The sequence below is a fragment of the Alexandromys fortis genome, unplaced genomic scaffold (assembly GCF_014885135.2).
Source record: "Alexandromys fortis isolate MF-2015 unplaced genomic scaffold, M_Fortis_MF-2015_v1.1 scaffold_4, whole genome shotgun sequence".
NCBI classification, from domain to species: Eukaryota; Metazoa; Chordata; class Mammalia; order Rodentia; family Cricetidae; genus Alexandromys; species Alexandromys fortis.
Genome location: NW_026067944.1, coordinates 768682 through 783866, shown reverse-complemented (window position 1 = coordinate 783866; position 15185 = coordinate 768682). Strand labels below are relative to the sequence as shown.

At 47.2% G+C, this 15185-nt stretch overlaps 1 protein-coding gene across 12 annotated transcripts in view; it reads right to left on the bottom strand.

The window, feature by feature from the left end:
- The window catches only part of Greb1l (GREB1 like retinoic acid receptor coactivator), a 265843-nt gene that overhangs the window by 21652 nt on the left and 229006 nt on the right, over positions 1-15185 (bottom strand). For all 12 annotated transcript variants that reach the window (XM_050148823.1, XM_050148822.1, XM_050148821.1 and 9 more), the window contains 5 exons: positions 14178-14308; positions 11171-11510; positions 4929-5044; positions 3889-4133; positions 161-714 (listed from right to left, as the gene is read on the bottom strand). In XM_050148823.1, the coding sequence (XP_050004780.1) occupies positions 161-714; positions 3889-4133; positions 4929-5044; positions 11171-11510; positions 14178-14308 (1386 nt within the window). The remainder of the gene's footprint in view (positions 1-160; positions 715-3888; positions 4134-4928; positions 5045-11170; positions 11511-14177; positions 14309-15185) is intronic.

The following is a 15185-nucleotide window of genomic DNA, read 5'->3' as shown; positions in this document are numbered from 1 at the left end:
GGTGGAGGAGGGTAGGAGAGGGAAAGGAAGAAGAAAAGAGATTTCTTTCACACTTTGGCTCTTTAGCTGAGGTCGGAATGAGGTCTTCTGCCACCCTTGCCAACCCCCAACTTGTTGTCCCCCTACAGCCAAGACAAAGCCTGCCCTGTTCCTTCCCTACCTGGGGGGGCCCAGTGAGCAGCAAGCGCCTCGGGTGCAAGGTCCGGGCGCCTGAGGCGGGGTCTGGCTGGTTGCTGTAGTCCGCGTGGTGCTGCCGGGCAGAGGTCCACTGGCGGTAGTAAAGGGACTGTTCCTCGCTGCCCATGTCCTTGTGCAAGCCTGGCCGCAGGGAGCTCACCCAGGCCACATCGGCGTGGGGTAGCAGGGACGAGGAGGGTGGCAGCCTGCCGTCCTTCTGGGATCCCAGCAGGCTGTATGCAGCTTTGGATAAGATCACCACTGGGGGCAAGGCTGTGTGCAGACCCCGGCAGCCTCTGGAGGGCTGCCCTGACCATGCAAGAGCCTGGGTACTTGAGGGTGAGGTGGAAGAAGGCTTGGAGGTGGTGCTGCTGGCCATTGGAAGGCCCAGGGAGTCACACTCCTGCTTCAGGCTCTCTCCAACCACAGCGGTGCTGGCAGAGACCCCTTCATCCAGCCGGACACTGGGGGTCAGAGGCTGCTGCTGGGATTTGTCAGCTGTGCTGGAGGAACTCACCCCGTTCTCCATGATGGAACCTGGAAGAGGACAGTGGGGCTCGTCCTATTCTCCCCACTCCCCAGTGTCAAGGTCAGGAGTTAAAGGCTGGGGGGTGGGGGATCCAAAAAACAAACAAAAAAAGCTTTAGGTACCGCAGACAACGATGGAATATTTTCTCTGCCTGGGCCTCTAGACTGCCTCCTCCAGCTCCCTTGCCCTGGCTGCTGTGCTCATGGGAGACACAACTATAAGTGTCCCCTGGTTTCCTTCCCACATTGTCTCCTGGATGACCACCCTTCTCTGGGAAGCCAGGCAGGGTTCACAAGGTCACTTTGTCATCCATTGTTCCTTTTCTAGAGTCCTCCCACCTCCTCTTTCAGATGGCTCCACAGTCATCTGTGACTGTGACACTTGCTGCCTTGGTGGGCTGAGAGCCTTCCACTTCTGCTGAGTTCCCCAGGCTAGAGCCATTTCCTAAACCAGGATAGGGATGTCGCCATGGGAGCAGTTAGAAAGTAGACCTGCTCCTGCTCTGCTGGATGAACCTCTAAATACTCATGACTGAAGGCCCTCTCTGAGCCAGTTCTAATCCCGGCTATGGGAGAAAACCTCGCTCGGGCTAGAGAGAGGGCTCAGCTGGTAAGAGCATATGCTGCTTTTGCAGAGGCCCCATGTTTAACTCCAGCACCCGTGTGAGGTGGCTCACCAATGCCTGAAACTCCAGCTCCAGAGGATCCAATGCCTCTGGCATCTGTGGGCACAGCATTCATGTGCACACTCCCCACCCTGGACACATACACATAAATAAAGATAACTAAAAATACTTTTCTGAGAAAGAAAGCCTCCTTCCTGCTCCTGTGACTGGGGGCTTCCAACTGTTGAGATCATGGTGCCCTACTCTTAAGTTACTCCATGTTGTGTATATAAAAACAGTGCTCCTCGCCATCTTAGGGGAGAAGGATGATTGCAGCCCCTGCGTGGGCCGAGAAACTGGACCATCTGTTGGTCACCACCCATTCAGCACAGAATGACCAATAACTTTTTCCTGGAAGATCAAGAAAAGAGTACAGGTCGCTCCCTTGCCTGGCCTAATACTGCGATGGCGTGACCCTGCACCAGCCTGTCATCTGAGACCTGCTGTCCCTCCTTATTCTTAAAGGTTTGGGCCAAGCTTCCTGCTCTCTGTCACTGGTTCAGCCTTCACCTGGCAGTCACACTCTACGGTTGGACCTGACAACAGTTCCCTCCTGGCTTTAGTCTGGTGTTTTTGTTTGTTTGTTTGAGACAGGGTTTCTCTGTAGCTTTGGAGCCTGTCCTAGAACTAGCTCTGGTAGACCAGATTCGCCTACCTCTATCTCCAGAGTGCTGGGATTAAAGGCATGCACCACCACCACCCAGCATCTGGTTTGGTTTTAATTCAGGCTTTTTCTCAGCCCACTTCTGAACCCTCTTGAACTTTGCTGCAACCTCTTTAACCTGTTTTCTTTGTGACCCTTTTATACACATCTGTAGACACACACACATTTTACTGTGTGCTGTGTGATATGAGAATAATATTAGTAACTAAGATCAGAATAGAGTCTGCGTTAGTCAGGCAACCAAGGAAGGCAGATTATATGATAAGCTGCTGCCACTACAGTCACCAAACATTGTGAGTTTGTTAGCAATAAATTCTGACATTGTGGAAAGACACAGGACGTGTTCGTCGGTGTTTCTGGCATGGAAACCCCTGGTGGCAGTGGTGTGAAGGAGCCTGCCTCCCACGTTCAGCCTCACCATCCCGAGGGAGCCCCGGCTGGGGTCTGAATGTTCAGTGGGTTTACCAGAGCAATGTAAGTTAGGACACTATTGGTGCGTGGGCAGACAGTGGAGAAGGGTGTGACTAAAGAGCCATTTGTGGGTAGCTAGAGAGACACTTCAGCTGCTAAGGAAGCCTGCTCTTGGTAGAAGACGGGTTCAGTTCCCAGCACCCACATGAAGGCTCACAACTTAGTAACTCTAGTTCCAGGGGACCTGATGTCCTCTTCTGACCTCCATGGGCACCGGGTACGCATGTGGTATACCTATATACATGCACGTAAGAATTTTTAAAATCTCTTTTTTAAATGAGTCACTGGGAAAGGGACAGTCCTGCCCCATCCCCTTACGTCACTTTCTGACCTCATAATCCCAAGATCCTAGATATGACATTTCCCTTCATTTGTTACCTTGTACTTGAATTGACAGGGATGAGAAGTTAACAAAATGACCCTGCTGAGGGAGAGTAGCTGGGCACAGCCTAGAGAAGGGTGGGTCTCATGTTCCTCTAGGCCCTGGGTCACTACAGACAGGAGGGCCCACGGGTATGGAGTCAACCAACAACTGCTAACAGAATCATAGAAAGACTGGTGCTTCTCTCGGCGTGTCCAGTGATGCTGATCTCCATGCTGATTTAGAAAATGAAGGGGATGCATGGCTCCCTTTGGTGGTGTGCTTCACCGTAGTCTCTTCCTTTTACCTTTGTATTCTGTATGAAGCTGTATTACTGTACATCTGTATGAAGCTGTATTACTTTCATAATTTTAAAAAAGTCTGAAAGTAGGGCTGCATTTACTATATTTACTAAAAGAAAATTTACACCTGGCCCTGTAATCAACTAGTAGCCTCTGAAAAGCCTGCAGTGTACAAACACTTGCCAGTAAGTACTTAGGATAACTAGCCATCCATCTATTCCTATGTCCTTCATCCAACCATCCATCCACCCCTTCCTTCATCTTCCTGCCCGCCCATCCATCCACCCGTCCATCCATCCATCCATCCACCCCTCCATCCACCCCTTCATCCAACCATCCATCCACCCGTCCATCCATCCACCCGTCCATCCATCCGTCCACCCCTTCATCCAACCATCCATCCATGCGTTCATCCTTATAAACATTTGTGCCAGGCACTAAGTCACCTATTACAAGCTTATAGCTTCCATCTCTAGCCTAAAAACAAGGTATTTATGCAAATCTATGTTCTGGAGTAACTGGAAGGAGATGGAGAAGCATCAGGGAGCACAGTACAGGCTGTGAGGCAAACCAAGCTCATGGTTACACGCAGAGAAAGCTGTGGCTGTTCAGCTGTCCTGCTTCCCATGCACCCTCCCCAGTGGCTGAAGCCTAGAGAGGAGGTCCCTGTCCTTGGAAGTCCTTGGAAACCTTGGGGGTGTTTTGGAGGAGAGTTCTGACCTGAGGTTCCCGTGACAGCGCTGCTGTTGCTCTGCGGTCGCTCCAAGTCAATGAGCAGCTCCTCAGAGTCATTTTCACTGGTGGGGGCCTTCTCGCCCTCCTTTCCACTGAGGTCCAAGGCAGCAGCAGGCCCCCGGATGACCTCTTTTGAGACGTAGCAGCATGCCAGGCCCACCTCCTGCTCCAGGGCCGTGCGAGTTAAGTAGCTTGAGTCAATTAATCGCAGGTCACAGTACTTTAAAGACCTGCACAGAAGGAACTGCATTAGCGACACAGCGTCCCACACAGAGTTCTTAGCATGCCTGCAGGTCCTGCGATCTGTGGGATGGTGAAGACCACAGTATTATCTAAGTCTGCTTTACATCTCGGCTCTCTCCCCTTTCAGCTTGCCATCCTTCTCTGTGCTTCTTCTACGCCCCCAAAGTATAAAATAGAGAGGACGGAGGTTCGAGATCTTGACCAATGGCAGAAAACTTACCTAGGATGTGTGAGGCCCTGGATTCAGGCTCCAGCATCTCTAAAAGCTAAAGGCTTAGTAGACAGGGCTGGCTTGTCAGGGTGATGTGGCATAGCACATGGGAACCCTTCGCAGTGTGGCCTGACACCATGGGAACACTCAGCTGATGCTTTTACTGCTCTTGCTTTTCAGTCTATAGTCCCTAGATCCTCTGGACATCAGATTAACAAAGTGCTTTATCTAAAGATGTCTATCATCTATCTATAATCTGTCTACAATCTATCATCTATATGTCTATATATATTTGAATGTATATCCATCCATCCATCCATCCATCCCTGCCTTTCCTCTCAGCCTCTCTAGCTGCCTTGCTCTGGGGCAAAACCACTTTTCATGACTGTGTCCCATTCCAGAACTGGAAATCTGAAAGGGAGAATGAATGAGGTTCTTTTTTTTTTTTTTTTTTTTTTTTTTTTGGTGCCTGCATGAAACAGTTACCTCCAAACAACTAAAATTGCTCATCAATAATTTGGCAGTTCAGCTGAGGAACTGTGGCGCCACTGAGCTGATGATCACATCTTACCTGGGAAAAGTTTCTCCAAGCGGATCCTTGCCAGTTAATATCACTATGCAGGGCAGACCTTCCAAGTCCTGGTAAGTCCGAGGGGTCCAGTCTTCCTGGTCATTTCCTCTCCAGGTCTGTAGAAGAGATACAGAAGAAATCATTAATGCTCCTCATTCAGATTTATATCTTTTAAAAAATGTTTCTGGATAAAGGCTATAGATACACCAAGCTTTCTGACCACCTCCCCTAAGTGTGTAGACCATGTACAGGTGGTTGTTTTTGTTCTTTGCGACAGGGTTTTGATCTTTGAGATAGGGTCTCAAGTAGTCCAGGCTAGCTTTAAACCCCCTTTATAACCAAGGATGACTTTGAACCCTTTATCTTGCTGCCTTCATCTAAGTGCTGACCCCACAGACATGAACAGCACACCCCCTCTGCTGACCCCACAGGTGTGGGCGGCACACCCCCTCTGCTGACCCCACAGGTGTGGGCGGCACACCCCACTGCGTTTGCTACCTTCCAAGCCAGCATAAAGCACTGCTACGAGCATGGACCTCAGCTTCCATTTTAGTAGCATAGATAGGCATTGGCATACGTCATTCGTTAGCTCCACAGGCCAGAGGAACACACTGGAGCGTACTTCTGGTGACGTAAAGTGCACAGGCCAAGGCCACCTGCCCTCTGGCTCTGGCACTGAGAACTAGAGTTTTTCATATAATAGACAAACTCTGGGATTCGAGTGATGAGAAAGGATGGTTTTAGTTGTCAGGGACTTGAGAAAGAATCTCAAAACTCATCCAAAACCTCGTAATCAAGCAGATAATGAAGATAGCCCCAATTCTGGTCATTAATTTTTCTCTTTCTCCATTTATTGACTTTAAAAATAACTGTCCTGGAGGTGTAGATCTATAAACCCAGTTACTCACATGGCTAGGGGAAAAGATGCCAAGTTCAAAGCCAACCTGTGGGCATCCTAATGAAACATGTATCAAAATAAAAGATAAAAGAGGACCAGGGAATGGAATAAGTGGTAGAACTTGCTAGGTTCAATTCCCGACCCTGACAAGTTGGTTCAAGGCCTCCAGAGTCTTTCAAGCCTGACCAGGCTGAATCAAAAGGAAAGGCAACTGTTCGTATCTGGAGACCCCTGCAATCTTCCTCTGATTTCACAGTGCCCACAAAGCACCAGTTTCTCATGCATGACCACAAATACATATCCATGCAGTATCTTAATAGTTAGGCAGCAATCTTGAAAATACAACCATATCAGTGATGGAAGAAAAACCCAATTTGAAAGATCTATAAGTTTGTTTAGTTTTTACCTGAGGCAGGTATAGTGTTATTATATTTATTTTTAATAAATAAGCTTGCCTGAATATCAGAAGGGCAAAGCTAAGCCACAAGAGGTCAGACAGTGGTAACACACACTTTTAATCCCACGATTTGGGAGACAGAGGCAGATGGATTTCTGTAAATTCAAAGCCTCCCTGGGCTACACATTGCAGAAAGCAATGCAGGTGGTAGTGGCCTATACCTTTAATCCCAGCACAGAATAAAACGGGAGGAGAGAGGCTGTGCCTGCTTAGTCTGCGGTCGCCCAGCTGTGGTAGAGGTCAGACTTCTAGTGACTTGGCTGCTTTGCTTTTCTGGTTTTCAGGTTGAACCCCAATATCTGTTTCTGGGTTATTATTATTCGTGCTTGATGATGATTCGTGCGTGAAGATGAACTTGGACATCTGATTCTCCGGCCTGCACCTCCCAAGGTCTGAGATTGCAGGTTTGCATCAGCAGTGCTGGGGATCACACAGAGGACTTCTGGTCCTTTCCAGATGTGTTAGCAAACAAATAGGAAGGAAGCTGCTGTTCAGTGTGTCAGCAGAGAGACACATGGATCTCTGAGTTCAGGGCCAGTCTGGTCTACATTAATTTCAAGTCAGTCAGGGATACATACTTAGAATCTGTCTCAAATAAAAAATAAAATAAAACATTGCCAGGCAGTGGTGGCACATCTCCTTAATCCCAGCACTCAGGAGGCAGAGGCAGGTGGATCTATAGGAGGAGTTCGAAGTGTAGAGAATGAGTTCCAGGAAGGGCTCCAAAGCTACACAAGAAAACCGGTCTCAAAAAATAAAAAAATTAAGCTATTATAATTATTTTTAATAATTCATATTTAATTTAAAGTTACTGTGAATTATATTTGTTTATTATAAAATAATTATTAAGTAACATGCTTTTTAAAAACATTTCCTTTTTTAGGCTCAAAATAGAGTGAAATCTCTTAGACAAGAGATAGTATAATGGTTCAATTAATGCTTTATCGAGATCTAGAAAATTCCTAATGAGAGTTGGCACTATAGTATACACCTGTGATCCCAACAGTCAAGACGCTGAAGCAGAAGGATTGCGTTCAGAATCAGCCTGGACTACATATTGAGACCCTGTTGGAAGGACTGAAGGGAAGGGAGGAAAGGGGGAAATGAAGACTGCTCAAAGGACCCATGCTATTCTTAAAGTTTTTACTTAACGTCCAATTTATTTTCTCTCTCTGTGTGCACACACATGTACACACACACATCATAACCATCCATAGCTTCAGAGACTATGTCTTTGACAATCAAGACAGATCAGGCGGCTCCACAGCAGGTTTCCATGTGGCTTCTCAAATGACCTCAGTGTTAGTCGTCCCTCTCCATATTCCTTTGTGCTTCTCTCCCATCCCCCTCCCTACTTCCCCTCTGTCTCTGTAACACTATATTCTATTTCCCCTTCCTTGGGAACTCCTCTTGTGTCTCCGATTCCTTACTTGGTCCCTACCTAACCTCTGTGGTTATTCAGATCATAGCACAAGCTAACATTGCATACAAGAGAACATGGGGACTGGGCCATATCCCTCAGGATGATTTTTTTCTAGCTCCATCTATTTACCTACAAATTTGGGGGAGGGGAAAACATGGTCAAATATTTTTTATGGAACTTTTTTAATTAAATAAAATAAAACCACCATTCTAGATACATTTTTAAAAAAATTCATTCTTGGTTTGGAATGATGACTCAGGAGTTAAAGAGTACTTCCTTCTCTTGTAAGAGGACTGGAGTTAAGTTCCCAGTATCCATATTAGGCATATCAGGCAGCTCACAACCACCTGCAACTCCAGCTCACGGGATCTGATCTCTCTATGGGTACCCATATTTATATCACACACACACACACACACACACACACACACACACACGAGTTCCCAGCATGCACAGAGCACTGGGTGACCCTGGCACATGCCAGTAGAGGCAGGTCTTCCTCCTGGGCCTGGACAAGGAGCTGTTTGACTAGGCGACCATCATGCTCGGTTCACGCTTGTCCTGACAGTGGGAATTCCCCTGCAACATGTCAGGTTCTAGAATCCGCCAAGGATAGAGAACCAGGATGCCAGTAGTGTGGCAGAGGTTTCATCACTTGAGGAGCTTCTCCAAAGAGCAGCAAGCACATCCCATCTCACTCTTGACCAGTAACTGTCAGGCAGCCCACTGTGCCATGCTTCCCCATCAAACTGCGACTCATGAACGAGTGGCTGCTTCCTGGAGCTACAGACCAGAGTGATTTTTGTCCAGGAAGCACTTAAGTCAACATAAAAGACTGGACAAGAACTGAACTTAGTTTCAGCTCCTTACTGGGACAATTATATAGATGCTTCATATGCTTGTTGAGCAAACTGATTGATTTATTTAAGATTAATTTTTTTGTTTGTGTTTTGTTTTTTTGAGACAGGGTTTGTCTGAGTACCTTTGGCGCCTGTCCTGAAACTTGCTATGTAGACCAGACTCACCTTAAACTCACAGAGATCCGCCTACCTCTGCCTCCTGAGTGCTGGGAGTAAAGGTATGCGCCACCACCGCCCAATTTAAGGCTAAAATTTTAATCTGTCCTAGGTTAAATTCTAATGGTTGCTAATTAACCAAAATGCATAATAGGATAAAGAGGACTAAATATAAAAAAATGAGGTCATATAACAGGAGCAATGTTGCATTTTCCCCAGAACACCCTGCCTTCTGAGAATGATGAGGGGGGTTAGGAGTCAGGAGCCAGCTGGTGAGAGGGGTCTTGCTTAGATGTGAGCACTTCACAGGATTTCGTCTTCTCCCTCACACCAGTTGCACAAGAAAGAGAGACCGAGGACCAGAGGGATCTGAAAATCTGGGACCCTCGTATGCATCTGTCTAGCTGCTACTCAGATAACTGAAGGAGACCCTACTGCCTTGGATGCCCTTCACGTATGGCACATTCTCAGAACAGTGATCCCCACCCAGAATGCACACAGCCAGTGTCCCCTTTCTCTAATCATTGCCAGGGACCCTGACCTCAGGGATGAGTGATGAGCAGAGAGGCAGATTTTTATAACCCACTGACCTATACTCACCTTCTAAACAAATGACCCAAGACTGTGTGAGGAGAATCAGGGCCGACCCAAGAGCACCCTGTTGGCCGCAGGTGTGTAATTCCCCAGAGTGCTGTTGTGTATTTACTGTTTCTAGTTCCTTATTCAGCCTGCCTCAAGCCCCGAGTCTTAGTCGCGGTACCACGAGGACAGCACCAGTACATGGCGATTCACCCTAGGGGTTTCTGTAAGGTGGCCTTTGACTATAACTTTACTTTTCTCCACCACACATGGAGGTTAATGACACACATCTGTTCACAAGAAAACCCAGGTCTGAAGGCCGCCTGAGCTGCTCAGCCTTCAGCGACAGTGGAGACACAGTGTCTGCGTTTCTCAACTAGCTCGAATAAAAAGACCACCACTCAGGCTTCATTCGCTCCCTGGACCCTGTGACCACAATGACAGATGACAGCCTCAAGCTAGGGGCATAAGCTCCATTCTCCTACACACTGGGAGAAACTTCTCTAGTGAAGCTGGAGGTCTGATTTCTTTTTCTTTCTTTCTTTTTTTTTTTTAAAGTTATTTATTTATTTTACATGTGTGCCTGCAGGCCAGAAGAGGGCACCAGATTTCTTTACAGATGGTTGTGAGCCACCATGTGGTTGCTGGGAATTGAACTCAGGACCTCTGGAAGAATAATCAGTGTTCTTACCCTCTGAGCCATCTCTCCAGCCCATGGAGGTCTGATTTCTAAAAATCCACTCTTTCCCAGAAGTTGCGAACACAGATGTGATCATTGCTACTGACTGAATTTCTGTTTGGGGATAATTTTACTTGTTCTAGTTGCTTATCAAGTATCTTGGGTTATTCCTTTTAGGTTAGATAATACAACAGGAAAGCAACATTTGGAAAGTTATTTATGAATAGCAAATAGAAGTCTACTCTCCAAGTCAGAGCTTAAAGAAATCATATGGTTCAAATCCTTCAAGGCCACGCACTTTCATTTCAACAAGTGTATGCCAAACTAGGGTCATGCATAACCCAGTTTAACTTCACATTCAACATTCAGTGGGGACATCGTGTCAGTCTGACTCAGATATACAGTAGCTACCTCAGCCACATCACATTTAATATTCACATTTAATATTCAGTGGGGACATCGTGTCAGTCTGACTCAGATGTACAGTAGCTAGCTCAGCCACATCAATAGAAATGTGGACATTTGATGAAATGTTTCCTAACGTCAAGACAAGTAAGATTATGAAAGTCCTCGGGAAGCCTGGGTCAGGCATAAGGGTAGTTGGTTCAGCCTGACAGGAGGTCTGGGGAACAGGCAGGCAGTCCCTGGGTACGCGGGAGATCATACTCCACCTTTCTCTGTAGGACTCTGGAAACTGACACAGACAAAAGTCTGGCACCAGGGGTCAAAGAGAATAAAAAGAAACAAGTTGGGAAATCCACATGCAAGGGAGCTGGAAAGTTGCTCTAGAGGAGCGCAGAGATGGATGGAGTGTTACTGGCTAGCCACCAGCTGACATAGGCCAGATGCACAGAAAAGAATTAGTGAGGAGAACCGTTTCCCTTTCTCTGAGGAAATAGAAGGTAGTGGGCCAGATGCATCTCTAGCCAGGTTGAGAATACTGGGGCAAATTAGGTCATCTCGTTTTTTGCACTTGTGCTTGAAGAACATGGGGACCAACTGCACGTATATAGGATGAGGGATCTGATGGGATCATCAGAGACTGGTTTCAATTAAGAAAAGTGTTCACCTGGCCAGGGAGGTCAAACTCACACATGTGCAAAATCTTATCCCACTCAGTTATCTGGGTGGTCCATTTATCCAAGAGTCCCAGAAAATAGAAACGAAAGGCATGCCTGTCCTTTGCTGACCTTTAATCGTGCCACGAAGTGAGCTGCAACATGGAGTTCAGAGGCCGGGCTCCCCAGGATGATCTCAAAGCGGTACTGCAGCCCCAGCTTGTCCCGCACCTCCTGCAGTCGCTCCCGGGCCAGCATGGCCAGCTGCACGGAGGGCACTCTGATGATGAGCATGGGTCCCCGGCCACTCTTGCCTTTTCCTGGGCAGCTGAGGAGGTCATCCATGATGCTGAGTGTTTCCGGTGTGCTGTGGTCTCGGAGGGATGCCATGGTGGTGAGAGCCATCAAGGCCTCTGAGTACTGCTGGATGAGAAGATAGCAGCGTACGACCATGCTGTGCAGCCTGGGGTACCTACGACAGAGCACAGGCAGCTAGCACGCAGTGCAGGCACGGTAAAAGGCAGATGGGACATCGAAGCGAGGGACTACAGAGCAGAGTAACCTTGGATCCATGGATAGATTAGGGTTTGGGGCTGGCCTAGAGGCCCTACCTTCTCAAAGTGGACCAGCACCTGCACAGGGCAGTTAGAACTGTCAGACTGCCCATGTCAGACTTACAGAAGCAAGCCCTGCTGCTGAACAGCCCCCTCTCCCACCGGCAACTGGGATGCTCATTAAAAACCGAGACACAATGACCGGTGCAGGTTAATTGTGAACGAGTCTCAATCCCCAGATCTTAACCCCATGCTGCAGCCTGGACACATGGCCCCTGCGTTGCCAGCTCACTTCTCAGATACCAGCAAGGGAAAAGACACTGCTGTCATTATTCTTGGTGTATCAGACATTGCAGAAAGGGTAACTGTAGCTGGACTGACAGGGCATGCTTGTGACACCAGCACATGAGCCAGAGGCAGAAAGATAGAAAATTTAAGTCCAGTCTGGAAGACACAGCAAATTCTCAGCCAGCCTGGGCTGCATAATAGATGCCATTACAACAACAACGACAACAACAAACAAAACAACTAGCAAAAAATGTGATGTGCCAGCACATGAATTATTGCTAATTTGAGGTCAGCTCTATGGGTAGCAGAAATTTATCTTTCAAAAAAAATAAATTGATGCTGGAAAAATTGGAGCTGGCTGAAGAAGGAGCACCCCCTAGTGGTGGGCCTTTTATCACCAGAGACTAGAAAATCTGAGCTGGGAGCATTGCAGGCTAGATAGGGAATATCCAAAGACTTGATCACCAAAGAGCAGAGGCCCCTGGCTGCATGAGGGGTTGAGAAAGCAGGCACCAGCAAGGCAGGACTGTGCAGGGGTTGGCAGAGGTGCCCAGACCCTGGCAAAGGGCTGAGGAGTCTGGCCCCCTTTTCCTGGCCACCAGCTGGCAGTTCATGAGGAGCTCAGGGGCAGGTAGACTAATAGGGGATTTCACCTTCACTTTATAATCCTCTTTAAAATTGAACAGATGTTCACGAGTTTGCCTAGAAAAGCCAAGGGTCAAATGCCAGCTAGGGCATTTAAGAAACTAGCATAGCCATGCTAGTTTTGAAGCATTTTGGGAGGAATGCACTAACGGTGGCCGTAGTGACCTGCTCCAGCTTCCACAGGGGCATGAGTGTGAGAGACGGGGAGAGTTCGGCTACTTGTTCTAGACTGAGGCTGATTGGAGACAGAACTGGGTCTTCATTATGTTCAGGTCTCTGTCACTGTGTTCTTGCACTGCGGGGCTTTAGGAGGTGGAAAAGCACAGAAAGCTGCAGATGGCCAGTCTGGGCTAAGGCTTTCAGTTCAGTAAACTTGGGCAGAACGCTGGAGGGAAGAAACCACAGATGAGCTACATTTAAAGCTTAGGGTTATTTTGTTGGCTCATGTTTAAAACAAAACAAAGCAAAACAAAGTTACAACAAATAGTAGCTTCAAAATGCAGACATTTATACTTGACACAGAGAAAATTAGGACCTAACAGGGAAGTTTCCTCAATCTATTTGCATTAAACTATAGTAGTGGTTTTGTAATTACAAAATCTATAACTGAAGTTGCTGGAATCACCTTTTAAAATACAAGCTGTGCACTCTTGTGGTACTACTGGGCTGAGAGACACGCTCTAAACCAGGGAAGGAACTGGATAGGAAAGTAAAAAGGTGTCTCTTGGAGGCGGTAGAACTCTAGGATCATGGGAAGTGTGATACAGGGTTGGTCATGGAGGCTGTGAAACTCCAGGGTCACGTGAAGGTTAATGACACAGCATTGGTTATGGTTGCTGAAGTCCAACAGCCGTGACAGTATTGGCTCCTACTCTGAGCCCTCCCTGACACAACTGTATCTCTCTGGACTGTTTTTATTTTTATTCACTTGTTTTTATTTATCTCTAAAACATTTCCAGGATGATAGGGTAGACTGTTAAAGGGATAACTCCACCTAATCAGGTTCAGTATTAAAAAACTAGAGCTACCAGGAGGTCTAATTTACCCCCTCCCCAATCTGGGATGGTCACACAAAGTATGGGGCAGAGGGCAGGAAGGGAGTTTACCTTAGCTTTGAGTCTATGAATCAGGTTCTGAGAAAAACAAAGCACAAGAGTTTGACCTGGAGCTGAGGGATAAAAGGAGGGCTAGCAAGGCAGAAAGAATTCTTCTTAAGAGAGATTTGAGACTCTTAGCCATGAAGGGCAGTACCAGATGATGGGCCCCAAGGATAGAACACACTCAAACGCTTCAGTAAATAGCCAGAGTTTCCAAAGAAAAGTTTCACTCTGAGGGAGCTGTTTAGGGATACTTGTCCACAGTGACCGGCAAACAGGGACAAAGTCAGGGATGTAATGTCAGAGACTGGCCAGAGCTCAGGGGTGTGGCCTTCAACACCCATGGTGAAGCTGGCAGGGGGACAGTTGTGAAAAGTGGTGCTGATTCTCCCACTGAGGCCAGTTTGCGTTTGTTTCCCTTGGATGGTCATATGAGCCCACGAGCGCAGGCCACTCTGAGACAGCCCTTTCGTGCCGTTTGCACGAGCATCATCAGAACCACTGTAACACGACCAAGCAGACATTTTAAAGCAAGGAGCAGCTGTCTTTCCTTACCTCTCTAGGAGTGTGCTCACCATCTTCTCAAAAGTCTCGTCACATCTCAGGAGTGGGCTGGTGACCCCCCACTGCAGCGACTTGCTGTACTCATTCAAGCCAAAGTAGAACTTCTCACAGCCCACATCCTCCTGATCGAAAACAGAGCAGATGCCCAGTGAAGACAGGGTGCGTGTGTGTGCGTGCATTGTGTGTGTGTGAGTGTGCACGCACATGTGTGCGTGTGTGAGTGTGTGCATGTGTGTGTGTGCACGTGTGAGTGTGTATGTGAAGAGATATTGGTGGAGGTAAAAGAAAACCCTGCTGTGATGGAGGAGGGTCATCTGTCTATTGGTTAATAAAGAAACTGCCTTGGCCCTTTAATAGGACAGAAAATTAGGTAGGTGGAGTAGACAGAACAGAATGCTGGGAGAAAGAAGCCGAGTTAGGCAGTCACCATGATTCTCCTCTCTGAGACAGATGCAGGTTAAGATCTTTCCTGGTAAGCTACCACTTCGTGGTGCTACACAGATTATTAGAAATGGGTTAATCAAGATATGAGAATTAGCCAGTAAGAGGCTAGAGCTAATGGGCCAGGCAGTGTTTAAAAGAATACAGTTTCAGTGTAGTTATTCCGGGTGTAAAGCTAGCCGGGTGGCGGGACACAGCCCCATCGCTCCTTCAACACTGCTGTGAAACTTGACACCAACTTTGCATTTCCATAGAACTTAGTGGTATGTTGACATGTTTCCTTCGGGACCAATGGGAACTACACAGAGAAAACAAACTAGGGGTTTGTCTTCCTTCTGTTCAGATTCACAGGCCAGAGACCTTCTTTTCCTGCTAGAAGCAGCTCTCTTTTCTGATATATCTATCGAGTTTGGGGAGAAACTGAAAACATTTAAGTTTTTTGGTGCTATTTAATTGTGGCAACTCCTTTTACAATAAAAATTAGTTTTCAAATGGAGTAAAAAAATACAATGCGATGTGAACATCCTACCTCATTAGACAGAACACACAGCATCAATC